This window comes from Fusarium verticillioides, chromosome 7, assembly GCF_000149555.1.
Source record: "Fusarium verticillioides 7600 chromosome 7, whole genome shotgun sequence".
Taxonomy (NCBI): domain Eukaryota; kingdom Fungi; phylum Ascomycota; class Sordariomycetes; order Hypocreales; family Nectriaceae; genus Fusarium; species Fusarium verticillioides.
The window spans coordinates 1,627,591-1,654,277 of NC_031681.1; the positions used below are offsets into that span (position 1 = coordinate 1,627,591).

Sequence of the window (26,687 nt, forward strand, 5' to 3'; positions counted from 1 at the left end):
CTCTTTGAGATCCTATGGTCAGATCAGACATTAGTGATCCCCGTCTTATCCGAAGCTTTAACCCTCCCTTGTACATAGGTAGGTAAGGTCGTTTTGCTCCACTCTGACTCACCATGAGCTCAACCACCCATCCGCCCCCCTTCAACTCTCATCCTCCTCTAGACTATCAGCCATTGACTGCTTATGAATTGCCCTCAACCATGTTTCAATACGTGATTGGGCTCCTGGCTATTATCCTAGTCTTCTCAAACCCCATTAGTGACTTCTTGTATCCAGACCGGGCCACTCGCATCAACGATGTCTCACCGCGCCCCAAGTTGAATGAGTCGCTCCTAGCTATTGATCCGCCCAATGCGACAGCGGCTGAGTGTGTTCCAGATGGTTATGTTGCCAGAATTTTGAGCAGAGAGCCTCTGGTGATATATCTCGAGAATTTCTTGAATGGGGAAGAGAGGAAGCATTTGCTTGATATAAGGTAGTTATGTCCCCATATTGTGTCATGCATGATATGATGCTGATACTCAATAGTGAACCGCTCTTTGTACCTTCAACCATAACAAACAATGGCGAGGCCACTCATCGCGACTCTTCAGTCCGTGACTCTCACGTTGCGGTCATTCCCAGAACTGACCCTGTCCGCTGCATTGAGTCTCGTGCCCGCGCTCTTCAAGGCTGGCGCCCAGATCTCTGGATCGAACGCCTGAGAACTCAACGGTACGGTCCGGGTGGCCACTACAACCATCACTTTGACTGGAGTACTAACACGCGTGGATGGGGTCGTGTGAGCAGTCTCATGGTGTGGGTCGAGGGTTCTGATAGTCTTAAGGGTGGTGGCACCGGGTTTCCCCTTATCAAGAGGCCAGCGGAGACGGAATGGTGTCGGTTCATCGAGTGTCATGACGATACGGAGGAACATAAAGGCATGGGCGTGACTTTCAAGGTTGTGCCGGGGAATGCAGTATATTGGGAGAACTTTGCGGCGGATGGTAGAGGGTACGAAGAGACATGGCATGCTGGGCTGCCGGTTCAAGAGGGAACCAAGACTGGGTTGAACATATGGAGTTTTGGACGTATTTAAGGGTGTTTGTGTTCAATAATTACAAAATGAGTGACGGGCTGAGAGATTGGAGCCGTCGATTGTGCGTAAGAGTAGAAACATAGAAGATCGATGCCATCTCCATCTTGACTCACTCCCATCTTCTCTCACACTGTCCCATCCATCTTCCCCATACAACTACCTTACCGTTAATGGCTTCTGCGACTTGATCCCTGTTCGGTTTGGAGGTCTTGAACTTGTCGTCCAAAGGCTCATTTAGACCAATTACTTCATACCAGTCTTTGTATCGTGTTAATTCATGTATTTGCACTTGAGCCACGCAAAGAATACTCACATCGATGGATGCCATGATTTAGAAGTGGCCGTGGAGCACCGTAAATCGAGCCGATGCGATTCGCACCATAGTAGAAGCCTCCCGCTAGTCGATTGGAAGTCTTTTCAACAGGCTCAAAGTCACTCCCGACGACTCTTGCTTTTTCAGAGGGTATTCCCAAGTAGATTCTACAACTCTTAGTCTCATTCTTCCAAAAACAAAAATGTCAACGCACCCATGACAAACTGGCGTTGGGAGGGGAGCATCTGGGTCTTCAGACACAAGTAGCCACTCTCTTACACCAGAGTGAGAGTTCCAGGATAACTCTGGAAACTTGTGCTAATCGCCGTGCATGTAGTCCTTCCCCAATGTTGCACCATCTGGGCCACAATCTGGAGATGTTACAGAGAGTGTAGGCTCTGGATGCTCAGTAAAAGCGGGAGTGGTGAAGAAAGCTTTCGCATCTCTGCCCTTGGCGTTTTTGAAGAGCCAAGAAGCTGCAAGCTCGATATAAGCAGTCATTCTGTACTGTCCGGCGTATATTGGTTTCAGGTACAATGTTTACTGTAGCATGCCGTCAACAGCAGGCTGAAGTCTTGGGGCTGAAAGGGTCAGCTTACTTGGACAAAAGACAGTCGAAATATATATATATATGATGTATACATAGGACGTAAATAATCTCCGTGCTATATATCAGTGAAGAGTGACACGATGCGACCTTTCGGAGCCGAATCGGCAAACGCCCGCAGATCGCATCACTGCCATTGGTCAGTGATAGGTAGGAAAGGTTCGAGTCAAAGGCAACTTATTTAGAAATCAATAGAACATCATTTCTCTTGACTCGTGTCTATCTTGACCCGATACTCCTTGAATGTGATACAACAGAATAACCATGTAACGCCAGAACATCCATCACGCCAAACCAGACGCTAAATCATGATGCCTTACCCCAGATACCTTCATAAACCATGCACATCGTCAATACGACGTTATATAAGCATCCAAGCAAACCCGAGAGCAAAGGCCCCCGCAACCATGGACACAGCTGCATCGCCTCCCAATGGCGAAAGTGACGCAGCGGCATTCTCCTTGTTATCCGAAGAACCACTGCCGGTGACAGTAGGAACAGCATTCTTTCCGGTACCGATCTCGAGAATATGCGATTTTGTAGCGTTGAAGTTGCTCTGTGCTAGTGAGATCTCGTTATTGTCAAGATCAAAGACAACGTAGGCGCTTCTGAGAAATGTGTCGCCCAAGATTGAAAAGTCCCCTGTCGTGGGTGCTATTCCAAAAGTACAGGCTGCTTGGCCATTATCGAAGGATAGTTGATTCCCTGTCACGTCGGTGAAGTCAAGGACCATCTCACTCAATGATACTGAGATCTCCGCCGAGTCTTTGAACTTGAACGTAAAGTTTCCGGAATCGTTTCCGATGTCGCAGGGAACGTAAGCCACAGACTGGCCCTCCTCGTACTGAGCGCCAACAATGTCGTATATGTCTGATGTAAGTGAGGCGGGGAGATATGACAGTGTTGAGCCCGAGTCGAGGATAACAGTAAGGTCGAGGTTGTCAACGATGGTTTCTGAGTCTGCGCTGACGCTCTGTAATGTGATGGAGAACTCGGAGTACCCGCCGTTGATCTTGTTGATGGAGAGAGTGACTAGATCGCCGATGTACTGCTCCTGGTCCACGCCTCCAAATAGGATGGTTCCCGTGGCGGATTCGAGGTCGTTGAGATACAAGCTGTACGCATTAGAAGCGATGAGACCCTTGGAAGCCAACTTGGCCGGCAAGTTATCATAGGCGTCTCGGTTGAGTTGGCCGACCTGAGCCTCATTGCTCTTGTATCCGATGCCAAGAACGCCTTCGTTGTCAGATGTAACATATCCGATACCAAATTGCAAATCTTCAAGCTTCACACTACCCATGCGGAACGTCTCGGTAGCATAGTCTCCGGAGGCACCAGAGCCATCGGCATATGAGATGTTGAAGTCGCTGTTCAAATACTCATAAGTCGACGACTTGTTGGGGCTGTATAGGCCAGATTCGCTGCATATATTGGCGTGAGTAGAACATAATTTTGAGCCTTCTGCGTTGACCCATAGATCACTGCTTCCAGTGTCGAGATGGAGGCGGAAATCTTGAGCTGGCGTTCCCAATGATGCATTGAGGAAGTATAGAGATTGCTAGAAAGGGTCAGTGACTGTGCTTTTTTGTGTTTTGGGGGCAGATACTTACTTCATTGTCAATATCAATGTCTACTGTCCCGTCTCTTCTGCGAAGACGTCTTCGATCATTGGAAATGGGATCAGATATTGTCCGCCTCTGGATCTCGACGCTCATAACACGAGGCTCGAGGCCATTGTCTCTCTTGTTGAGGGAAATTGCTTGAGTAAGTGGTAGTAAGGACAATAGCAAGGAGGATAGTTGAATGGACTTCATGATTGAAACCTCGTAAGTTGATATGATCTGTCAGGCTCATCTATCAACTGAGATGAGGGTATTGATCCTTGTGTTTATATCCTGGCCCCGATGTACAGACAGACGGATGCTCCGCCCCAACTTGACGCTGGATCGGATTACGCCCACAAGGCGAACTCGGTAGTCTAGACTAGTATGTCGCAGTGCCGATATTTGGTCATAGATAGTCAATGTTACTGAGGATCTTGCCGCACATCCGCGCGGGAGTACTAAACTCTGGCGATGTGTCAACGTCACCTTGAAAAGCAAACGTCAGAGCACCACCTCTCGGCACGGAAACGCCGAAGTAGCGAGGGAACGACCCGAAAGGAGAGGGTGAGAAAGACAGAGAAGAGATCGGGAGACAGAGAGAAAACATATCCGGTATCTGTAACCGCCATTCGTTGTGACACTTGCATGCATTTTGTATAACATTTGGAGAACCCAGTCATGCCATTTACCCCCTTGATCGATCTAAGCTGTATCAAAGTCATCTTTAGGCGCCGCACGAACCAGTGGAGTTTGCATATTCGAAACACCCTGAAAACGTCGGGATGTCTCTGATCCCATCCCATCTCATCTCATCTTCATCTCATCGGGCATATCTAACTCATGATCACCTCCCGCTCGAGTTGATGCTGAGGCGTCAGTGAGGAGACGCGCGGCCGATAGAAACCTTTAGAGGTTGTTCGGGAGATAGAGCGGGCACGTAAAAGGCGGGAGATCCGTAGTATTCGCATGATGCCTAACCTAATGAGTAGTACCCATCCTACTCTGTACGTACAGTCAATCTACTGCTACCTACTACGGAGTACCTTACACTAAGCAAAACTATAAGGTAAGTATAGTTATTCTTAGTTCTCAACTTATTTGCAAGCCTCTCTACAGTATGAAACGTTTACATGGGCGTCTGACTGGCGCAAGCTCGATGACGTGCAATGCATTGGTCCCTGCAGCGCCTAACCACGGGGCTTTCTTTGTAACACGATGCCACAGGTTACAAGGTCTTTCTCTAAAGAGAAATCTATTCGATTCTAGGTAGGTACCTAGTTGAAGTTATTCACGAAAGGTCGCTACCTACCTAGTCAGTCAGTTGACATCACATGGATGAGAATCGGATGGCGATGCTTACGACAACTTAAAGTGGCTCAAGGTGCCGAACTTCCGACTGACAACGGAGGCACTCGTTAGTAACAATTCAAATTCAGGGTACAGCAGAACAGAGCCGAGTCGGCGTCGGTTCGCATGACGTCCGATACCTGTTTCATTCCTTTAAATAGATGTTTTCCCACTCAAAAATGCCAAGATCTCGCCCCTCTAGAGTCATTGGCTCTGTGATTTCTCTTGTATGTTTAGGGTAGACAGTGGTTCCATTATAACCATGCATTTGAATCAATGTTGCTCTCAACACCAACAATCATCACGAGAAGCGTGATTCCTATTTTGTGGTTATTCTCTATCCCATACATATTACTACTCTCGGTCCAAGTTCCACGTCGTTTCTCATTGTATCATGCAGTAACATCTTCGGTTTCACAAACCCCCAGCTTGCTTGAACTCTACGTCCGCTTCCAGACGGACACTCGTGTAGATTACCCCTTAGCCATTGTGCTTCACGGGCACAGAGGGGTATGTCGTTAGTGAATCTAGTGCAGAGGCCTCTCTCCGAGTATGCATCTTATGTTGGATGTTCACCATCAGCCACTTATAACGCAGCTTATTCTTCTGCCTACCAAGCCACATAAGGATGCAGTCCTACATCGCCAGCACAAACCGTGCAAGCCGTCAGTTTTTGGCTGCCTAGAAAAGCGCTGACAAGCTTAATAGTCTTTTTGCGGCTGAAATCAATCCTTTTGAGGGGGGGGGGCGGATATTACCAAGTGATGTTGATTGCAGCGTGTACATACCTTAGCCTTACACGTCCTGGACCGACTGTGCAGCTTGGCATGAGTATATATGTCTTGCTTACCACAAACTTCTGACCATATGTCCCCGTGATAACACCTTTTACCCTCAACTGGAATTTCCACTGTGACTAACCAACGCCAAAATGGATGCTGAGTTGCTTGCAAATATGGACCGATGGTACAACTCCCTCTTAACCTATGAAACACTGAGACTCAACTGACATGATATTTCTAGTCCCATGTACGCCGTACGTAGCCCTTTGCCAAAGAATAACCCACCTCTCCTCACATAAGTCATGGACAGTCCTTCTTTGGCGCACTTGGTTGTGCCTGTTCCATCGTATTCACAACTTTCGGCGCGGCATACGGCACCGCAAAGTCCGCCGGCGCAATCTTCCAATCTGGCATCCTCCGCCCCGACATGATGATGCAAAACACGTACGATGAGATGAACTCAACGTTGGTAAAACAGTGGCTGACACACTTTAGCCTGTGTGCCATCATGGCCCAGATCCTGTCCATCTACGGTCTTGTAGCAAGCGTCATCATGTCAAACAACATCAAGGAGAAGATGGCTATCCACACGGCCTTCTTGCAGCTCGGTGCCGGCATTTCCGTAGGGCTGTGCGGCATGGCTGCTGGCTTTGCTATTGGCATTGTTGGTGATGCTGGAGGTATGTTCATTCATGGACTGAAGGCAGCAAACTTGACAAATTGTGACAAATGCCTAACAATCCCCAGTTCGTGCAAGTTCGCAGCAACCGCGTCTCTATATCGGAATGGTTCTCATCCTCATCTTTGCCGAGGTCCTAGGCTTATACGGTGTCATTGTGTCCATCCTTATGTTAACTCGTTCCACCGATGGTGTGACCGAATGCAGGTATTGAGACATACAAACCAGACCGCGATTGCCCGGTATCATGTTAGACCATAGGTTTAAAATTAAGGCTGTCGTCAATTGCACTGAATAAATGTTGCGGGGGTATATGCAGATCTAAGATAATGATAAGGCAGCCAAACACAAGCACACAGACTTTGTTCCCGTCCTCCTCTTGTTACAATGCCCATTCGTTGATGTTGTCGTTATGCGTAATGAAAGGCTCATCAATCCTCTTGATTGCAAGGTCACTGCAAAGAATACTGTGCAATGTTAGCTGTAAAACTACAAGAGGAAACACAAACATACCAAGCAGAAGCGACAAGAGCATCCAGCTCCGCCACCACAGTCTCCCTCTGAGTGCCACTGACCAAACCCTTCTGTATCTGTGTCTGAAGTTCCCTGATACGTGTGGACTTTCCAACGCCCGCCTGCTCCAGCACCTTGCGTCCCAAGCAGTCAGAATGGAACGAATGCTGACATGGGAAGACAAAAAACTGCCTGCTCAGGAGCGGCAGCCCGCACGTATAACACTTCTCTCCAGGTTCCACGATTGCGTATCGGTGATCGAGCGCAGCAATGTCAACCTTGATATTTGTTGCAGTCTGCGACGACTCGTCCATCTCTTTCTTCAAGTTATCAATATTACGGCTGTAATCTTCCAGCGCGGCGCAAATCTCCTCCTTGAAGTCATCGATAACAACAAAGTCAGGGAAGAAAGGAATGAGATCCTCGATCTTGAGCAAGTCGCACCGCTTGAGGAACTCAATGGCGGTCTTGATTCCATTCGATTGGGAAATGACTTTTCGGGCCACGGCAAGCCACAATCGCTTGCGCAGTTGAGGATTCGACATGGGTCGATCTGCAATAACTGCTGCTAGCTCAACTTCACCATGAGAAAGCGCCAAGTCCACTGCTTGAAGATACTGCCCCATGCTGGTGTAGATATGAACGCAAGATAATGTTCGGTGGTGTTGAATGCAAAGTCGAAGCGCGAAATCTGGGTCGTAACGCGGCTCATCACCTTGTGCTTGTAGGTAGGATAAAAGCCCCGATTCATCCTTGGAGGAGTGAGAAGCGTAAATCGAGACTAGAGTGTTGTGTACAGCAGCATCTTTCGAGTTTAGCTGGTAAACCGCATAGTTGAGGTATCTGATAGCTTGGTTCTGTGCATTGGGGCCTCCCGAGAATGTCCGGTTGTACTCAAGAAAGGCTGGTATGAGACTTCGAGGCTTCAAGTCAGCATGCCTCATCAAAATCTCAACCAACTCGGGCGCTACATATGTCATGAGCACGCTGCTATATCGGTAAAAGACTTCAGGATCCGTCTGTTTCTTGAGAACATTCAGGACCTCATTCCATCTCTCTCGCTGTACCCAGTAAGAAAGAACATAGTTGTAGTCGTTAACCGCATTGGCAAAGTATAGAAGTTCTCCCTCACGGCCGTGGCTGCTGATGACATCGTAGACCATTTTCCGGTCGAGGTCGTTTTTGTACTTGTCGACAAAATCTCTAAATTCTTTCCTCACGGACTCGAGGAGTTTGCGTGATTCAGTTGAGTTGAGGTGCTCCGACGGCTCAGCCTGTGTGTTTATGGTATCATCCAGCGTGTTGAGTTTGGACATAAAGACCTCGATCAACCATCCCGCGATCATCATCCGCTGCATCACTGCTGATTTCTTGAGCGAGGCTAATTTCGTTAGTAAAAACTTCCTCAAGGCATCTGGTTGATTATTGTCGATTATGCTCAGTGCGATATCTTCAAAAGGCTTGTTGCTGCGGCCATAGACAGTAGCAGCCTCGAGCCAGTGTCCATTCTTGGCCAAGTGGTCACCGTAAGCAGCCGCGACGGTTTCCTTCTGAAGCGGTGTTCGAGCATGCTGCAGAGCTGGCTCAAACTCTTTCAGTTTTGTCATAATTTCCCAGATGTTGCGCTCCTCATCTCGAACCACGATCTCGAATATCTCGTCTGATGTAAATAGCCAAAATGTGTTCTTTTGGATATCCACGGAGAACCCGAGAGGCTTCTGTCCCTGACCGATAACATCATGCTCAGACACCATCTTTCCGGTGAGGCGATTCGTTGTAATGACGCGACCCCCGACCAAGTGGACAATATGCCATTGTGTGAGTGCGATTGCGTCGATTGCCTCGGTTGTCGGGACTCGTCTTTCGCTATTCTCGGGGGAAAGGATCTGAGCTCTAGAGAGCATATGTGATTCTGAAAAGACCTTGGTCCCGAGATTGCTGTCTGCTGGCTGGTTCAAGAGTTTGCCGTGGAACACGCCTTGGTACGATAGCCATGCATATGCTCTATCAGGAATATCGTCATCGTATGGTCCAGAATCCGGGGGGTCTGGGGATACCGCTAGACTCGAAGGTGCCCCTGAGGTCGTCCGGGACAGTTCATGGACGACAGGCTGCTCTGACTCGAACAATCGGGTGTATACAGACCCTGAACCATCATGCCCAAAACCTATCCTTCCGACTAGGTGAAACAAGCGTGTCTGAGTAGCTATCACAACCCGCCGAAGGTCTGACTTGTTATTCTGAAGATTGTCCACCCATAATCCTGTAATTGGTCCGTCAGGAAGTTTGTGTAGATTCTTCAGGTGCTTCACCTCCTTCTTGTAAAACTCCTTTGACGTCTCAATAAAGGCTTCGTAAATGTTGCCGTCGGATGCACCAATCAATATCTCGCGCGTCGACGCTGTCGGCAACGAAGGGTTCCATGCCACACTCTCGATCGAAACTCCTCGCAGGCGCCCAAGTGGCCGAGGATGTTTTGACTGGGAATGGAGGTAATAATTCTCGCCAAGCGCGGTGCAAACAATTAGATGTGATGCTGTAGGGTCGAGGAACATGCGCCGTATCATGCCAATCTCGGATGGCTTTTTGGGAAGATCGATATCTATACGTTGCGATATCAGTCACCATGACTAGCCGCATGACACGTCGCTCAACTGCTCACCGTCAATATCCTCGGGTCGTTCCAGGTCAATACGGAGAATGCGTCCGTTGGAAAGGGCGAGGACGATGACGTTGTTGGCAACCTGCGCAGCAACAAAATCAGCGGCTACTGAGAACTGTAGCTGGACGCGCTCTATGGTGAAAATAGGTTCTTCGAGGTCTGGGACGCCATTGGCGGCGACGAAGCCATCTTGGAGATCCAGGGCCATATTGTCACGGCCTCACAGGCGCATAGTCGGCAGTTGGAGGCGTGGAGGGTGGCTATGCGTCTTGCGCACTACTAGACGTCTGATTTGAATTCGACAAACAGGGGGCCTGGAGGTTGGGTCGGCTCGCTGAAGTTGGTTGATGATGGGAATGAGTGAGAGGTGTTGACGGTGACGAAGTCAGTGGTTGGACAAGCTCCAGGTCCCCACCTGGGACCAGCCGGATAGGCACCTCCTCACCTATCTGCTGTTGGGGGCTAAGGCCGCTATTTAGCTCCAGCTCCTAGCAAAACACCCGCCCCAAATATTATATCACCACCTACGCTTTTGCCAGGGACTGAATTAGCATCACCTGGTTTAATGGAATGCTCAATGAATCAGAGGCAGCATAAGTTTTGACTCTACAAAGATTCTATTGTCAGTGCACTGATACACATATTCTCCCTATGTCTGTCTAACCAATCCAAGTGCCTTTTACATTACTCGTCATGTCTATAGCTCTGAGTTAGTAGCTATCAGACAAACAAGTCTTGTGTACACCAGAGCGCCGTCCATAAATAGCTTCAAAGGATAACCAACCCCCTAGATCGAATGCTGAAGAATGTACAGATAAATGTTTAGAAGAACCAAAAAAATGAGTCGTCATCCGTTTACAACGCCGGCCCAAAACAAAAGTATGCGCCAAACCCCATCGCACACAAAGCAAAGCCGCTGAGCCGCTGAGCCGCCCAAGAATTAAGCTTCTTCGTGCCCTCGCCAGAACCGAGCTGGCACCACCGCCTCAGCTCAGACCTGCAGTTGTTTGGTCATCTGGACGGAGCGTAGGATCAGGACTGTTGCCGTTCAGTTCTGTTACTGGCGAGTAACTCCTCCCCAAGAATTCTGCCAGATCTGTGGGCGCCGCATCGAGGGGCTTTCTGCCAATGATAATGCGCATCTTGACCTGAAGACCCTTCGACTTCTCGGGGTCCTTGGCTGCGTTTGCCAAGTCTCGGGCAGCAGCTTCACAAGCCTGTTTGCACTTCTCGGGGTCCCAGTCCAAGTACTCCGTTAACAAGCGCAAGCAATATGCCTCGAAGCTGTCTAGACACGAAATAAGCCAGATCTTGCCCGCAGATGCCTCGGCAACGGTAATAGGAATAGAGTATTCCGTAACCCGTACGTCAACAAAGCCTGCCTCCATGAGCAGCCGTGGCTCGAGATGATGTATCCCTCGTGGACGCCCCGACTTTTCCGAAGCGATCAAGAGGTCTCGAAGGAGTTCGTGCATGGCAGAGTTGTCGGGGAACTGTGATAGGAATTGTGCGAAGCCCTCTGCGCTCACAAAATCTTGAACCTCGATCCAGCCACCAGGCTTGAGAGAAAAGAACGTATTGTCGTAGACGAAGCTCCAGTTCCGGAATGCGCCCTCCATAAGCCGGAAGTGGATCAGGTCGTACATATCGGGGTGGCGATCCCAATCCTCGGCGTCTTCAATTTCGAAGAAGACGTTCATGGGCACGCTTTTAGTCTCGGCTATCGCAGCGATATCGGTTCCGACGACTTCACACTGGGGCTGCAACTCGGCCATCTTGATTGCCCATTCACCTGTTCCTGTGCCAATATCGAGAATATGCTCGGGGTTTTGCAGAGGGACAAGAGTAAGTTCACCGTCCAGGACGTGCATAAATACTTGGTGTTGAAGAGACATTCTCCATTGTTCGATGTCATCGTTTGGCATATAATATTCGCGACAATAGCGGCGGCCGTGGATTTCTCGGTAGTCAAGGTCTTGCGCCCACAACGATCGTGTCGATGCAGCCCTAGCATGTGTTAGTGTCACGGCAAGGAATGTAGCACAAGTTGTCGCTCACATGTCTGAGTCTATCGCATGGGAATCTGGAGAGAATGGAGTCTCTACGCGGTGCGAAGCAGAGACCCTGGGGTATTGAGAAGCGGGATATATGGATATCATGTCGTCTTCGTCAACATCTTCGTCGAGGTCGGAATCATCGTGGTGATGCTCCTCATCGGTACCCATGATACTGGTCATGGCTGTGTTATTTCCGTCGCTATTGGCATGCTCACTCGGTGTACCGTCGCTAGATTGTCGGCCGCTCTGTACAGCGTACGAGTCTTCCGAGGACATTGTGCTCGTCTGAGACTGGTTGTGACGTCCCCGTGTACTTTTGCGTTGCTTGGTCCTTCGCTTTTTGGCCATGGGTGTCTAGAGAGAACAGGAGAATGACAACTATGATGATTGAATGGATGCGATAATGGCTAACGACATGGCTTGAGATCGGGGAATGAGACGGAAACGAGCGGCGCGGGCGACAAAAGTTCGGGCCCGGGTATGATTCGTTGTTGCTGTCGCGATGACGGAGAATGGTCCAAGATTTGGTGGATGAGAGTTTGAGGCGCAGAAACCGGATTAGTTAGGTTCGGGTTTATTCGCGAGAGCGAGGTTGGATTCTTTGTCTAAAGACGGTCCGTACGAGGACCAAAAGAAACCCAAGTGGCAGTAGCAGCCGTCAAAGCACAAACAAAGCAATTATGGATGAAGGACGAGATATGTATTCGTGAAGTATCCGTGGGTAGAGTGGAGGAGGATCTAAGACTTCAAGCAGGAAGAAGACCTGGGGATTGGTAAAGGCCCGTGAGCACAGACCAAGAAACGGGGACAAGGGTCTGAGGGAACCGGAAGGGATCCGTAGAAAAAGGCAGACAAATTGTATATGGTCAGTTTACGAATAGTCTGAGGTAGGAAGAGGGAAGAGATAAGTTGACTGGTTGAGTCACCGATAGAGAGGAAAAGCTGGGGAATACCTACACTAACTAGAGCCAGGGTTAGTTAGGTACGTAAGGTAGTTAGTACAGCCGTTGGACTGAAAGACCAAACAGAAACAGAAACAAAAACAAAAACAACTCGAGGATTCTCTTTTCCTGATGAATACAATGGACAGAACAGAAAAAAAGTGGAGGAGGAGAGAGATCCAAGGATCGGGTGCAAGGGGGGGCGTTCTGTGTCTGGTGCTGCCACTGTGCTGCTTCTGAGAGACAAGGATACGCCGGTCGGTTGACAACGTTTGTGGTTAGTAAACGACAAGTCTCTTGGATTGACGGTGGTAGACACTAGCTGTTCCCCGACAATGTAAGGGACTGGGCTACCTTATAGGAGAAGAAGGTGTCAGAGTTGAAGATGAAGTTGAAGAGTTATAAAATATATGTACATATCATACCCAGTGTGTAAGGTACCTAGGTAGAGTAGGCGGCTCATTGCCCATTCATATGCAGTGCAGTAACAGTACAGCACTCATACTTTAATCTACTGGTTCAGATCAAATCCAAATATACACACGCAACCCCATGCTCTATGACCTTCTTGAGCTTGGTAATACTGGCTGGTAACGGAAGGCCGTGGCAACCCTGTGAAGTATCTCCGTCCGTATTCTTAACTCAAAGTCAAGATACACACAGATAAATCATGAAACGTTGTATCCCTCTGACGGCCGTTTTTCCATTACTGTCCGTTTATGCGATTCGACGGTCAAGGTGGAGGTTTATCCATTCCTCAGCTCCCGGCACTCTAAGCGTACCTGGCCCTTTAACCCGCCGCATATATCCTAAACATGGACTCCTCACTTCATGGATGTTTCTGCACCTGCTCTCGGATTGATGTTGCTCCGGTGAGCTTGGCTGCTTGGCTCTGCTTGTCAAACGCCCTCGGCTACTGGGGGGTTGGACGAGACAGGCCTGGCCCCTAAGCCTCTGCACTATTGAAAGTCCATGGCATACTCCGTACCTAGGTACCTAGGTATTTATTAACTGGTTGACCAGTACGGAGTACAGAGTACATATGTGGCATCTGTACGACCTCATCTCACAAGAAGGCGTGGATTAGGTATTGCCATCAGTAGTGTCACCCCATGGAAGTACTCTCAGAAGCACCACGGCAAGTTCCAGCCCAATCTAGGCTCTTACAAAGCAATGAGCAACACAGAAACTTGCTCTCTTGGGGATGCTAAGAGTTCCCCCCTCTGGGAACCTGGCTCCTGGTCCATCATCCCACGGCAGTGGAGCAGTGCAACAGCCAACAACAGGGGATGCACAGTTGGTTCAAACTTCAGGGTTCACAATCCAGACAAAAGACTTAAACCTGATTCAGATAAGCGTCCATGCGGGTCTTTTCATGAGTCGATGTTTACTGCATGTACGTACTGCGAGTCGGATACCTAGTCCTGTCTTGTGCCTTTGTCAAGCAGAAATCCAATCCTGCCTGTTATCGCATGCCAAGAAAAGGCAATACGACAATAGAGATAGATTTCGTGTTAAGCATAATTGCTTGCCACTCAATTATCCGCATTGCTGTTACTCAAAAGAGCGACGTCTCTTTGACTTGTACGGTTTCCCGCGTCTTCCTTGTGTCAAGGGTCTAATGAGTTACATATCTCCACATCGTCGGAGAGAAAAAAAAAACGGTCGATGAAGTCCAACAGCTTGGACAAGTTGGCTTTTACTAATTATTTACATGCGGAATTGGGTACTGATACGACAAGGATGGCCTCGCCGTTGTCGTACTGTATGTAGGGATAGACTTGTTCCTATTCTTACTGTAACTCACTTATCAATCGTCGACTCATCAAATTCCAATCAGACAGTGTCTGTCTACTAAGGTCTCACATCTTGAAGCGGCCCGTCCCCTTTACCCTCTGAACCCGTCACCCAAGCTCCAAGTTAACAAGTTAGAGGCAATTAATCAAAAGCCCTCCCGCCCTGTCAATCCCTTTAGTGCAACCCAAATGTCAGTGATTCCAATTGGGAACTCTTCCTGTTCTCCGCATAGTTCATGGTCAAGTACATGACTGCCTATCAACATTTCGGCAGTTAAAAAAAAAAAAAAAAAGTATGATGACAAAAACAACACCAACACCAACGCCATCACCATCACCATCACATACTAAGAACCCTCACCCCCGGATAACCTTTCCCTTGTCCCTTATCCGGCAGGTCGGTTCACATTGGGCATCGACAGAAAAGATGTCAAACCGTCCCCAGTCTAGGATCGTCCCGCCGTGATCCCATTCGCTGGAGACTCCGTAGAGTGAATGAACTTTACCGCGTATCACACAAACTGTTGCCTCTTGTTGGACGTATTAGACTGCCGGCCCGGCGCCGCGGAGTTTAGCCTCTCCCCGACCCGCTGGGTTGGACTTGGTGTCCGCCCCGAGAGTGCGTTTGCGTCCGCGTCTGCGTCTGTGTGCTGGCGTTGCCTCTGCATTTGCATATGATACTGGACCTTTGGGAAGATACCTGGCCCCCTGAATTTTGGCTTGAATTTTCCTTTTGTCTGCCCCAGTTAGTGATGCACCATGCAGGAGAACGCGTCATTAATTGTGGCCATTGGATACGCATCGTTGCATCTTGTCCTGATTGTGTTCCTGCAGTTACAGGGGGAGCTTCTTGGTTACTGGGAGTGCTTTGACGGTCCAGAGTTGAGTTGTTCTCATAGGTAAGTACTCCGTAGCCGATGATAGTAAGCCAATGCCATAGCGCCTAGCTTGACTTATTACATTGAGCCAGTGATAGTAGTTGCGGTCATCTTGATTGGTACGTGGTCTAACCCATACGGTAGGCGCACAAACATGTATCCACGATAAATTAGGTATATTTCAAGATTCTTTTTAGTCTATCCGTAGGTGATTGAATTTGCAGCCCCAGCTTCGGGACTTCGTCTAATCATCAGCCCCCCTTATAAGTGGTATCTATGTCTTTCGTCTTCCGTATGTTCTATTATCAAAATTCACCTCAAAAAGAAAAAGGAAGAAAAAGGCCCGCAGAAAGAATGGCTGTTCGTCAAGCGGTAATCTGATAGCCGCCGCTGTTATTTTGATGTAGCCCACTTGTATCCTCACCGTTCAGTGGTGTTGATCGACAACCACCACTCATATCATCATTTTTGTGTTGTTCCGGCAGCTTGCCCTGTCGTATATCTTGGGACTCAAGTGGTTCATCGCGCATTGATCGCGCATCATCCGGAACCATCTCGCCATCGCTCACCGTAGGAAACGGCGTGAGAACATGGCTGATGTCTCCCCACCAGGTCTCTCCGAACTGCGTGAACCAATCGACTGTAATCTTGAGGCCTTCGTCTATCGACACTTTCTGCTCCCAACCAAGCCTCTTTAGTTTGGTGCCATCAACTGCATACCGACGGTCGTTGAAGGGTCTGTCCCGAGTGTACTTGATCCACTTGCGGAGCTGCTCCGGGGTATCGTGTGGTATCCTCATTCGGTCCAGCAGCATCCCGCAGAGCTCTAGATTGGATACCTCATCATGTGAACCGACGTTGTAAATCTGGCCAATTTGACCTTTGTGGAGAATCGTGTCAAACGCATCAGCTGCGTCGCCAGCGTAGAGATATCGCCGGGTAGGCGTGCCGTCTCCGTGCAGAACCAGTGGCCGCTGACGGTTGAGAAGACATGTAAACTTGGGGATGATTTCTAAGAACGGTTAGAATCTTTGGCATGCACCATATGGTTGGCAGCTAGCTTTCTGACTCACTCTCCGGATATTGATGAGGACCGTATACGTTGTTACTCCGCACAATGATGGCAGGTAACTTGAAACTCTTCTGGTAAGACTGCACCAACATCTCAGCTGCCGCTTTGCTGGCGGCATATGGATTTGTAGGAGCCAGTATGCTCGTCTCGAGAAGGTCGTCGTCGTCTTCTTTAACTTCACCGTATACTTCATCAGTCGATACATGAATGAAGCGGCCAATGCCAACCTTCTTGGCGCTTTCGAGGAGAACATGAGTTCCGTAGACGTTTGTATGTGTGAAGCCATAAGAGTTGCCGAAGCTCAGGTCCACATGTGACTGGGCGGCAAAATGTAGAACTGTATCAATATTGTATCGCTCCATACAGTCAACAACCTCAGCTGGATTGGTAATGTCGCCATGATAGAAGGTAAAGTTGGAGGATTCACTTAGGACGCCTGTATTGTTGAGAGCAGCGCAGTAGTCTAGCTTGTCGAATGAGACAATGTTATAGGCATGTGGATATGTCAAAGTGAGATGGCGGACGACCCAGCAAGCGCTTGAAATCAACCGTCAGTGGAGCAGAGCTTGGCGTTGCAGGACGTCACTCACATGAAGCCAGCGCCGCCCGTAATCATGATGTTTTTGACATCGGAGCGAGGCTCAAATTTGGTTGTGCCAATGAGTACAGGGGCATGCTTCCATATGTCGCTTTGTTTGCTGTGGTTACTTGTCCCAACTAGACATGTCGATTAGTCTACGGCTCGACCATTCGCTTATATAGCTTGCTCGGATGACGAGGTGTCAAGTTGGGTGGCTTACCACTGGCGTCACCGTTAGTTTGCAGTTGATCAGAGGAGGCCGTCATATTCGTCGTGGGATATTTGAGTCTGGCCTATTCGAAACAGGGTGTATCAGAGCATTGATTGTGACTTTGATGGCAGACTCTCTGCTGTTATGCAGACAAATCTGCCTGCGTCATGAACAGCCAGGATTTTAATTGTCGCAAACCACCCGCGGGAGATGGGTCATGAGTAGACAGGGGACAGGGGATATGTAAGGGGCAATCCCTCGGCTCAGAAGCAATGGAGGGAGATCTTTGACGAAGAGACGAGACTTGGTCTAGAATACGAATAAGTTATCTTGTGTAACACTGTTGAGGTTTTTCGTTAATAGTTGTCAGCAACTGAATCGAGTTAAGGGGGCAAATCACACAGAACACGAAGAGACGTTGAATTCTAGCGTGGTTTGTCCAATGCAGCACAGTTGAACTTGTAACGCCACCTCACTAAAAGACTGGTGAGATGTGGCGCTGGTTCCTAGAAAGGAACGTTGCGCCACAGCTCAAGTCCTAAAAATGTTGTGATAATTGCCTATGGGAGATTGCTCGCTGATTAACAAGGAGTTCGTATGCATGTTGATCTTACTCAAGATTCCATGACTGTATTGGATGTTCTTCAATACTCACTCCACTTGGTCTGTTTATACTTTGATTCCCTGTTGCCCTTCTTTTGCTGTTTCTGCCTGTCAAGCGAACGGCATGGCAATCAGCGTTCTACAAAGTATCACCGTTTTCAACGGTAGACCCGCAGATGTATGGGATACAATAATTAAACACTGAACTTAAAAGCCGAGCTTCCATTAACTGTCAATTGTTGACAAGCTCGCTTCGATTTATAGCTCCCTCAGTACGAATAAGGTGCCTACTAATCTAGCTATATCACTCCACAACCTTAACGATCCTTATCCAGCTTCGGGCAAGCATTATTAATTGTGTCTTCCACGGTTTAGGCATTCCTTCGGATAATTAGGTGAATACAAAAGGTAACGTTACTTGCGTCCTCGAACAGACAACAGTCACGCTCTACATAAATTACTGTATTAATCTCTGACAGGGACGCTAAAGTCCTCCAAATTGAGGTTTGTTGTACATTGGGAAAAAGAGAGGATTCAATCCCCCTCGAAGTGGACTTACATCGTTGGGCTTTTCCCTCTATTACTTTCGAGGTCCGTTTCTACTCCCCATCGTCGGGAGATCTTCTGTTTCATACATAGGTAGATATTGTTCCCAACGACATGGGATATTCTTGCATTCACGCACCTGCCAGCATATCGAACGATTTCCCCTCATCAATAATCTCAAAGTGACTCGATGCACTGTAGCACTGTAGCAGTGGAGCGTCTATCATCGTTGAGACCTCGACCTGATCACCGGATATGATATCCTGAAAGGGCTACGTCAACCAGGGGTCAAAGCTCCCACTCCGAGTCCACGCCATTCGTGGACTTGAGGGATGAACTCGGTTGACACCCTGGCCAGCTAGCTCTCAAGCGCATACATACTATAGTCCAAGAGCAGGGCCCAAAGACTAAAGCGCCTTCTTATATCCGTATAACCGTTTTGATACTCATGGCCAGGACTTTCTACTGTCCAGTGTCCACCGATCAGTGATGTGACTTCCGGCTTTCGACCCTGGTGCCAATCCATGCATGGTCTCCAGAATAAACACCCACAATATTGTGTTGCTAAGTAACATGAGTCTAGGTGAATCACCTTGAGAAGGAGACATGCTCAGCCAATAGCAAGAACATAATCTGAGGCACTCAATTGCCTACCCAAGGTAGCCATATATATTGCCTTGGAGCTGGACTGACACAAAACCCCTATCTTCAGCTCCATCAGGCGATTGTGGTAGCTATAGAATTGGTGCCTCTCAGAGGGGTTGGAGGCGAAGGCATGGGAGTTGGCCTTTGATCCAATAAACTCATAGAATGGCATTGAAGATGGTGTGATCCTCATCGAACAAGTCCCGCATCGCGGGCGGGTCTTCGCATATGATTCTCTTGGTGAAGGAAAAGAACATCCTGAACTGCAGGTAGGGCGGTTCGACGGATGACATTTTGTCTGTTTTAGTGAAACTGGCTGTGACGATAGAAACAAAGAGAAATGCTGCTCCGAGTGATGGTAAGCAAGTGATCATGAACTATGATAGTACTCTGTGAGTTGTTGGTGGAGGTGAAGACTCTGACCTACTAGGCAATGCTAGTTAAATATACAGATACAAATTCATAAGTGCTATTTTATTTCGAGGGAATCACATCTGGGCTTGAAAGGACGGACCTACTAGGTAACCTGAAACATGGAAACCACCGCCCTCACTTTAGTAGGTATCTCAGGGGCCACTGTCGACTATCATCCAGCATCGAGCAACTGTCTCGTCGATAGACAACGCACTCGTCAAAGTGCTTTCTTTGAATGCTACTTCCGCGAGAGCACTTGTGTTGTCCACGGGTACTATCACCTTGGTAACTAACTTGGGCTACTGAGCTAGTCGCTACTAGAAGCAGTACTCCCCTAGGCCTTGCGCAAAATCAGGATCTCTTGAGCAGGGCACGGTGAAGTCACGTTGATACGAATCGACACCTCATCTATCATGCCACTCAGCCGTGAGGCGAGCCTCTTCTCGAATTTGGGGGTTAAAGAATATGCTATACAGCATTGGGTAAAAGGAATGACAGAAGCCAGGAGCTTGAGATGAAGATGTCTTCGTTATCTTTGTACTTCATTGTATTGCCGGTTCAAGTTCAAGAACGCCAAGCACCGTGACTACCAACTCACTATTAGAGAAGCAATTATAGGTTGAACCTCTTGCGGTCCTTCTCCATCTTAGCCTTCCACTCCCACTGTGTCGCATCATCACCCTCACTTCCAGCTCTTCCAATACCCTTGTCAACTCTCCTCAACTTGAGGGTGAAGCGGGGACCAAGCTCCTGGAGACCAGCGCGGATGCCCTCCACACCCTTAACCTCCTTTCCATCGGCACCGACGATGCTCTTTTCTGTCTGTCGCTTTTCTCGGAAAACGTAACGATGTCGTCGCACAAAGATATAATCTCGCTGGTTGTGGAGCGTAGTGACCTGGCGACCTTGGAACTCGGGCTTAGGGGGAAACAAGGTCATAAATAGCTTGGCGGTCAACAGACCAAGTGGTGTCTTGAAATTGTTGAGAAGCAGTTCCGGGTAGTGATTTGTTGGGTTGCCATGGCCTGGAAGCTTTTTGCCTTCGATCCAATTTGTGATGGAGAAATGAAAAGTTGGGCCGGAAGGAAGATGCACAACGGTGAGACCTGTAGGCTTCTTGGAGTCCTCCTTGAGAAGAATTACAGCTGTGTACTCCCGATTTGAGGCGTACTTGCAGATCTCTCGGAGCGAATACTTATGGCCGTATCGATGGGCCGAACGGGGGACATATGAGCTGTTGGGGAAGAACTCGCAGAGAACATGGGCCTGTTCGTGGAGAGTAGAGTTGATGGATGTTGTGACCAGAATCTTGGGCTCAGGAGCCGGTATGTCGGTGAAAAGAGACGGAAACTTTAGGGCCAGTGATGTTGGTGTCAAGTCAAGGTTTGTGCTTGTTGTGGATGGGGCAACACTGTTATCTCGCTGTGTACGGCGTTGACGCTTCTTTTCCAGTGCAGCCTGTCGCTCTTCGTCCATCTCCTCATCCGAAGCCAGCATACTGTCAACGTCATCATCCTCGTCCAGCTCTTCCTCAGCGCGCATAGCAGCCTCGTGAGCCGCCTGTTCTGCTGCTTCAGCCTCTTCAATGCGGCGGCGCTTCAGCTTCTCGAGGTCCACCTGCACACCAAGACTGTCATCGTCTATGTCATCCCATACTCGCTTCGAGTCGATCGTTGCAGGTTTGCGCTTGGCTAGACGGGCTGCCTTGAGCTCGGGGTCCTTTGCTTCTTCCCTACGGCGACGGTGTCGTTCCTCATGTCTCTCCTTGTTCTGGTGCTTCTTGTACTGGACGAAGAGCTCCTTTCGTTTCAGTTTATTGGAAGACTTGAGCGCCTGAACAGGCGGCTTTGTGAAACCCATTTGCGACGATTTGGCGGAGTAGATCGAGTTGGGTAGCAGACACGGTAGAAAGAAACACTACGGCTGGGAAATAATTTGGTAGAGGGGCATTTCTGTCCGGCAGAAAAGTCCAACTTTTTGGCGGTGAGTGATGATCTCATCCAATCAGTGAATGCGATTTCCTGCCGGCCCCACAAGACCTTGTCGACTTTGGCAGAAATCGACCAGACAGACGACGACAAAACCTTCAAGAGGCGCATTTATCTCGTGCCATAAACTGGAAATAATACAGAAAAATGGCACAAAACGGCACAAAACGAAGAAAGATCGCTCATGATTCTGCCAATCATGAGACCCGAGATCAGAACGACTCAAGGAGCGCCCAGAAGTCTTTCTTTAAGAACGCTTCAAATTGGAGTCTCGAACAAGACTATGAGACGCGCCCACGCAAAGGCAAGAAGCAAAAAGAGAGCAACAGACTCCCCATCAAGACGGCCGATGGTCGAATTGAGCAAGCTGAAGCGCAAGACGATGAGACGGCCTCAATCGAGAGCGACACGGAATGGCTAGAAGGCCGCGAGGATGAAGTGGAGGGGAAACCTGAGGAGGAGGAGGGGGAGGAGGAGGAAGAAGAAAAGGAACCCGAGATCCCAGAGCCTCAGCAGATTCTCGCAGCACAGGAAGAGCTAGCAAAGATTGCTATGCAAATGAACGAGAACCCAGAGGAACACGTCGGCGCATTCAAGGCCCTCGCCAAGATCGGACAATCTAAGCTTATCGCCATCCAGATGCTTGCCCTCATGACCCAAATGTCTGTCTACAAGGATGTCATCCCTGGATACCGTATACGTCCCCAGACTGAAAACGGACCCAGGGAAAAACTATCCAAGGAAGTGCGTACACTGCGACAGTATGAACAAGCTCTCGTTTCTGGATATCAGAACTATATCAAGGAGCTTGCGCGATGCTCCAAGCTCGAGGTCAGGGCTGCAAAGGGCGGGCAGAGTATGGCTACTATCGCTATCACTTGTGCCTGCACTCTCGTTACATCGGTTTCACACTTCAACTTTCACATAGATTTGCTCAAGATTCTTGTTTCGAAGCTCAGCCGGCGCAAGATCAATCAAGATGGCGTCAAGTGTTTAGAGGCTCTTCAGACGCTTTTCAAGGAGGACGAAGAAGGGCGACCGGCACACGATGCTGTGGGGTTACTTTCCAAGATGATGAAGGCTCGCGAGTTTCAGGTCGATGAGAGTGTTGTGAACCTCTTCCTAAGCCTGCGCCTCCTCTCCGAATTCTCGGGTAAGGCATCCAGAGACCATGTCGAGAATGATGATGCACCCCTCAAGAGGAAAAAGAAGGAGTTTAGAACCAAGCGGCATCGCAAGGCGCTCAAGGAACAGAAGGCCTTGGACAAGGATATGGCCAGCGCCGATGCATCAGTCAGCCACGAGGAACGTGATCGTATGCAGTCCGAGACGCTTAAGCTTGTGTTTGCAACCTACTTTCGCATTCTTAAGCTACGCGTGCCTCATCTCATGGGTGCCGTTCTTGAAGGTCTTGCCAAGTACGCCCATCTCATCAACCAGGATTTCTTTGGCGATTTGTTGGAAGCACTCAAGGATCTTATTCGACACAGCGAAGAAGACGCCACTGAGGGTCTCGGTGATGAGGATGGCAATGAGGGTGAAGAAGACGATGATGATATCCCCATTCGCAACCTAACCCGCGAGGCTCTTCTGTGTACCGTTACAGCATACGCTCTGCTCGAAGGCCAAGACGCTCACAACTCGCGCAACGATCTTCATCTTGACCTCTCCTTCTTCACAACACATCTCTTCAAGTCCCTTCTCCCACTCTCAACAAACCCCGATGTCGAGCTGACACGCCCCACTAACACAACCAACGCGACCACCAAGATCAATGTCCAGACCACAACAGTTCTTCTCCTCCGAGCACTGACAGGTATTCTTCTCCCGCCCTGGAACATCCGATCCGTGCCACCTATGCGACTAGCCGCCTTTTCCAAGCAGCTCATGACAACAGCGCTTCAGCTCCCTGACAAGTCGTGCCAGGCTGTTTTGGTTCTTCTCAGCGATGTAGCGCACACGCACTCGAAGAAGGTCCGTAGTCTATGGGATACTGAGGAGCGCAAGGGAGATGGTCGATACAATCCCGTGAGCGATAGTGTTGAGGGTAGCAACCCGTTCACAGCAACGGTGTGGGAGGGCGAACTGTTGAGGAAGCATTACTCACCTAAAGTCAGAGAGGGAGTCAAGATACTAGAGAAGGGTATGTCTGAGTAGGTGGTTGATGAGTGAATACATCAACACTGTGCACTTAATATCGAATTCGATTCCCACCTATTTAAGAATCATTGAGTAGTTCACGGGTTGATAACCAATATATGTTTTACACTCATGTGTATTTTTCTACTGTCTTCTGGTATCAAAAACCAACTATAGGCTTGATTACATGGCCGCATAGAATTAGACGCTCTAGTATCAGCTGAGAAGCGTCGGTTCTTGTGCCAACCCTATCCGAAACCTGTACATACCATATCCTTGCCTTCTTACTTAGCCCACATGGATGCATCGAGGCCCTTGGTGGGCTTTTTCGGGGCACGAGCTACCTCCCCATTGTCGCCAGCAGTGCGCAGGGGCAGCTCGGTCGAGAAGGTGACATTGATAGGTGAGCTGAACATGATTTGACTGGTGGCAGGGCCAGTGATCCGGAAGCCATTGGCATGAGTAGCAACAGGCGTCGCAGTGACCATGAAATGCTCAGCAGGAGCAAATGTCTTTGTCGAGGCATGTTGTGAGGCCTCATTACCGCCCAAATCAATTGGCGATGGAGTCGCATACTGAGCTAGCATGGAAGTGGCTGGCGGCGCGTGCAGTTTGGGCACAAAACCAGGTGCCTGAGGGCGAACCCCCTTAGGCTTTTCTGGATCTGGAAGCTCCTTGAAGGCAACGGGATCTTTGGCCTGCATAGATTCGGATTGGGCCTTGGTGGGAGCTTGAGCAGAGTCAAGCTTAGTATGCTCCGAACAAGGTTGCAGATCAGCGAGATCATCATAGGTGAGGCTAGACATCCAGCGTTGATGAACGAGACAGGCGGTTCCAGGTACCTTCTCTGCAGCTCCAGACTTGAGGCCAACTTGACCTCCTTCAAGATCAATAAGATTTCCCGCCTGTGCAGGTTCGGCAGTGGTCACAATAGGAGCTTGAATAGAGTCGGGCTTAGCCTGCTTGGGTGAAGTTTGCGGAGCAGTGGGACGAAGAACAGTAGGCTCAGTCATCTCAGCATGAGATCCACATACAGCGGTAGTCTTATGAGCAATGAAACTGGCAGCCGATTTGTATGTGGCAGCAATACCCGCTTTCTGGCTGTTGTTGTGACGCTTGACTATGCAGTCAAGGGGGAGAACCCCCGTCTTTGCATTTGCCTTCAGTTCCAGAAGTTCGTCGGGCGAGTACTTCAAAGGTTCGGCGGCCTTGGAGTCATGTGTAGCTACCTCCTTCGCTTGGCAATCAAAAACGCCGTCCGATTTTTGGTTATGGAATAGCTCCAGAAGAGTCTTCTTTTTCGTCTCTTTACCGGGAGGATTGGTAGTCTTAGTTGGCGTCTTTGGAAGACCAGCTGCCGTTTCTACTGTCGTAGCTGTTATGGAAGCTTGACCTGAATCGGTGGCGAAGTCACAGAGGAGATCAGGATTGCTGACTCTTTCAGGGGCCTTAGAAACAGTGGGAAGATTGGTAGATGTGGCGCGAGCCCCAGCTTTCTCGCTCTGCCCCTGAATCGAGTCGAAATCTAGCTTGTCAGTCTCCGGAATCACGGCTAAAGTAGACGGGAGCTTGACCACAGGCTTCTCACTTTCTTTCTGAGCGAGACTGGGTGATGCATCCTGTACCTTAGGAACAGTGGATGGAACCTCGGCCTTCCCCTGGTGATCTTGACCCTGGACAAGACTGGAAGATAACTTCGGAGCTACATCTCTTCGGCCAAGGAAATCAGAAGCTGACGGGCCCAGAATAGCTCCAGCTTTACGATCAAGAGGGTTAGATAGAAGGGTCGGCGGATAGAACCGAGCTGTGGTTGACGGAGTAGTAGAACCGCTTGGTGGCACAGGAGCTGGGCGCGCAGCTTGCATCGATGGGCCTTGGAACAACATGTTAGTCTAACTGTTAACGAACAGATTTATTGCACTTGTTGTGAAGATTTATAATTGAGGATTGGGCTTTCCCGAGTCTAAGTAGGATGAGGGTCCAAGTTTTGAATACTGACCTGCTCGTTTCTTGGGGATGTTACTTTGACCCTTAGCCCCGGTGTTGGATTTGAACATCATTTGCAGCGCCTTAGCATCTGACACCTTGCTAGGGTCTTGATAACCTCTGTCGCTCATGGTTGCTGTGGCCGGTGTAACAACAAGACTACGGGCATGAGCGTGGGAGGCGGTTTAAGGCCACTGTAATGAGAGGGTGTCAGCTAAGACATAATAAGAAAGAGGCAATCATTAATACCATAAATCTTTGATAGTGCGACTCGCGGTGATATTGAGATTGCAGACGTAATCAGCAACAGCTGTGCGGCGAAGACTGGGGGTGTCGCTATACTGGACAGGCGATAGTTCTGAACTATTCGCTGTTAACCGACCGAAGCATAGCAGTAACATGCTTGTATCATGACGCAGACGGATTATCGACGGCAATGAGGTGATCGTGGAAAACTCAGAGGGAAAAGCGACTTACGTTTGATCATGAGCAGGGACGCGCTGAGCTTCTGCTGGCTAAGGCCAGCAGAGGGGGAAGAAGTAAAGAAAGGAAACAAAAGGCAAGTCTCCTTGATGAGTACCTCACTTGATAGTCTATACCTTGGGTTATGAGGACATGCGAAGGAAAAGGGGAAAAGAAAATCAAAACAAAAGTTCTGGTGGTGGTGGTGAAGGAGGAGGAAAGAAGAGGACGATGGGTGGGGGAGAGAGAGAGAAAGCGATGGAAGTACCTAACCCAGCAACCGCCACAATTGGATGGCTACCTTATTCACAGAGGCATTTGGTGAATAAAGGGGACAGTGCCCCTATCTAGATGGTTTTAGTCGGAAGGATTGCTTATAGGCAGCATTACAGAGGAGTGGTAGTTGAGTGAAGTCGCTGTAGCATCGTCCTTAGGGGGTAGTGCTGTATCCAATTGCAATACAGCCAAGCCAAGAGTCCACTAGGTAGGTAGGTAGCTGCCCTACTGAGTAGAAATCTCTCAACAAGATCTCAGTTGCTCGAGCTGTGGTTCTCTCACAGGAGGAGTACAAACGATTCTGTCCTGGGGCTATCCCGGCTGGTGTATGTTCATGCACTCGAAAGCTGCAGGGTTTGACGCTGTTATATCGTGGGAGGATGAATTCTATCTACAATAGGAGTACCTGCTTAATGTCTCTGTTTTATACGTGACTCTACGTCTTTCTGCAAACCTCCCTCGTGAGTTACCTGCAGCCTTACGATCGTCTGGTGCTGGATTAGAAGGT

The 26,687-nt window shown here is 49.1% G+C and overlaps 11 protein-coding genes across 24 annotated transcripts; 3 read left to right on the plus strand and 8 right to left on the minus strand.

Annotated features, from left to right (window-relative positions):
• The first annotated feature begins 93 nt into the window (after nt 1-93).
• Nucleotides 94-1,261, plus strand: FVEG_16006 (hypothetical protein). Of its 2 annotated transcripts, XM_018905238.1 has the most exons (3): nt 94-325; nt 379-475; nt 529-1,211. In XM_018905238.1, the coding sequence occupies exons 1-3, from the start codon at nt 322-324 to the stop codon at nt 1,076-1,078; spliced, it is 651 nt and encodes a 216-aa protein (XP_018752850.1). In that variant the 5' UTR covers nt 94-321; the 3' UTR covers nt 1,079-1,211. The 2 variants fall into 2 exon arrangements, with proteins under 2 accessions (XP_018752850.1, XP_018752849.1); XM_018905237.1 differs by having other exon boundaries at nt 94-475; nt 529-1,261.
• Nucleotides 1,188-1,892, minus strand: FVEG_16007 (hypothetical protein; the record flags this gene model as incomplete). The annotated part of the gene is made up of 4 exons (XM_018905239.1): nt 1,188-1,336; nt 1,392-1,558; nt 1,606-1,709; nt 1,776-1,892. 4 exons carry the CDS (start codon nt 1,890-1,892, stop codon nt 1,188-1,190), a joined length of 537 nt encoding a protein of 178 aa, XP_018752851.1.
• A 467-nt stretch (nt 1,893-2,359) lies between these two features.
• Nucleotides 2,360-3,812, minus strand: FVEG_07058 (hypothetical protein; the record flags this gene model as incomplete). Its single annotated transcript, XM_018895561.1, has 2 exons — nt 2,360-3,556; nt 3,609-3,812. 2 exons carry the CDS (start codon nt 3,810-3,812, stop codon nt 2,360-2,362), a joined length of 1,401 nt encoding a protein of 466 aa, XP_018752852.1.
• Nucleotides 3,813-4,575: 763 nt separating this feature from the next.
• FVEG_07059 (V-type H+-transporting ATPase 16kDa proteolipid subunit) lies at nt 4,576-6,848 on the plus strand. Of its 9 annotated transcripts, XM_018895567.1 has the most exons (7): nt 4,576-4,668; nt 4,755-4,868; nt 4,920-5,915; nt 5,973-5,985; nt 6,042-6,175; nt 6,227-6,411; nt 6,479-6,848. In XM_018895567.1, the coding sequence occupies exons 3-7, from the start codon at nt 5,881-5,883 to the stop codon at nt 6,622-6,624; spliced, it is 513 nt and encodes a 170-aa protein (XP_018752858.1). In that variant the 5' UTR covers nt 4,576-4,668; nt 4,755-4,868; nt 4,920-5,880; the 3' UTR covers nt 6,625-6,848. The 9 variants fall into 9 exon arrangements, with proteins under 9 accessions (XP_018752858.1, XP_018752859.1, XP_018752856.1 ...); XM_018895568.1 differs by having other exon boundaries at nt 4,576-5,459; nt 5,658-5,915; XM_018895565.1 differs by having other exon boundaries at nt 4,576-4,983; nt 5,039-5,915.
• On the minus strand, nt 5,118-10,023 carry FVEG_07060 (hypothetical protein). 2 transcript variants are annotated; one of them, XM_018895571.1, is made up of 3 exons: nt 9,586-10,023; nt 6,924-9,525; nt 5,118-6,877 (listed from the first exon to the last, which is right to left on the minus strand). In XM_018895571.1, the coding sequence occupies exons 1-3, from the start codon at nt 9,791-9,793 to the stop codon at nt 6,793-6,795; spliced, it is 2,895 nt and encodes a 964-aa protein (XP_018752862.1). In that variant the 5' UTR covers nt 9,794-10,023; the 3' UTR covers nt 5,118-6,792. The 2 variants fall into 2 exon arrangements, with proteins under 2 accessions (XP_018752862.1, XP_018752863.1); XM_018895572.1 differs by having other exon boundaries at nt 6,924-10,023.
• Nucleotides 10,024-10,142: 119 nt separating this feature from the next.
• On the minus strand, nt 10,143-12,820 carry FVEG_07061 (hypothetical protein). The gene is made up of 2 exons (XM_018895573.1): nt 11,644-12,820; nt 10,143-11,592 (listed from the first exon to the last, which is right to left on the minus strand). Exons 1-2 carry the CDS (start codon nt 11,988-11,990, stop codon nt 10,572-10,574), a joined length of 1,368 nt encoding a protein of 455 aa, XP_018752864.1. The 5' UTR covers nt 11,991-12,820; the 3' UTR covers nt 10,143-10,571.
• Nucleotides 12,821-15,383: 2,563 nt separating this feature from the next.
• FVEG_07062 (dTDP-glucose 4,6-dehydratase) lies at nt 15,384-18,063 on the minus strand. 4 transcript variants are annotated; one of them, XM_018895575.1, is made up of 5 exons: nt 17,776-17,927; nt 17,130-17,680; nt 16,920-17,046; nt 16,331-16,866; nt 15,415-16,269 (listed from the first exon to the last, which is right to left on the minus strand). In XM_018895575.1, exons 2-5 carry the CDS (start codon nt 17,173-17,175, stop codon nt 15,623-15,625), a joined length of 1,356 nt encoding a protein of 451 aa, XP_018752866.1. In that variant the 5' UTR covers nt 17,176-17,680; nt 17,776-17,927; the 3' UTR covers nt 15,415-15,622. The 4 variants fall into 4 exon arrangements, with proteins under 4 accessions (XP_018752865.1, XP_018752868.1, XP_018752867.1 ...); XM_018895574.1 differs by having other exon boundaries at nt 15,384-16,269; nt 17,130-18,063; XM_018895577.1 differs by having other exon boundaries at nt 15,384-16,269; nt 16,331-17,046; nt 17,130-18,063.
• A 1,009-nt stretch (nt 18,064-19,072) lies between these two features.
• Nucleotides 19,073-19,207, minus strand: FVEG_16008 (hypothetical protein; the record flags this gene model as incomplete). Its single annotated transcript, XM_018905240.1, has 1 exon — nt 19,073-19,207. The coding sequence occupies one exon, from the start codon at nt 19,205-19,207 to the stop codon at nt 19,073-19,075; it is 135 nt and encodes a 44-aa protein (XP_018752869.1).
• Nucleotides 19,208-19,671: 464 nt separating this feature from the next.
• On the minus strand, nt 19,672-21,260 carry FVEG_07063 (hypothetical protein). The gene has a single exon (XM_018895578.1). The coding sequence runs from the start codon at nt 21,186-21,188 to the stop codon at nt 19,941-19,943; it is 1,248 nt and encodes a 415-aa protein (XP_018752870.1). The 5' UTR covers nt 21,189-21,260; the 3' UTR covers nt 19,672-19,940.
• A 151-nt stretch (nt 21,261-21,411) lies between these two features.
• FVEG_07064 (hypothetical protein) lies at nt 21,412-23,605 on the plus strand. The gene has a single exon (XM_018895579.1). It carries the CDS (start codon nt 21,464-21,466, stop codon nt 23,471-23,473), a length of 2,010 nt encoding a protein of 669 aa, XP_018752871.1. The 5' UTR covers nt 21,412-21,463; the 3' UTR covers nt 23,474-23,605.
• Nucleotides 23,606-23,739: 134 nt separating this feature from the next.
• Nucleotides 23,740-25,572, minus strand: FVEG_07065 (hypothetical protein; the record flags this gene model as incomplete). Its single annotated transcript, XM_018895580.1, has 2 exons — nt 23,740-25,328; nt 25,455-25,572. The coding sequence occupies 2 exons, from the start codon at nt 25,570-25,572 to the stop codon at nt 23,740-23,742; spliced, it is 1,707 nt and encodes a 568-aa protein (XP_018752872.1).
• Nucleotides 25,573-26,687: the final 1,115 nt, after the last annotated feature.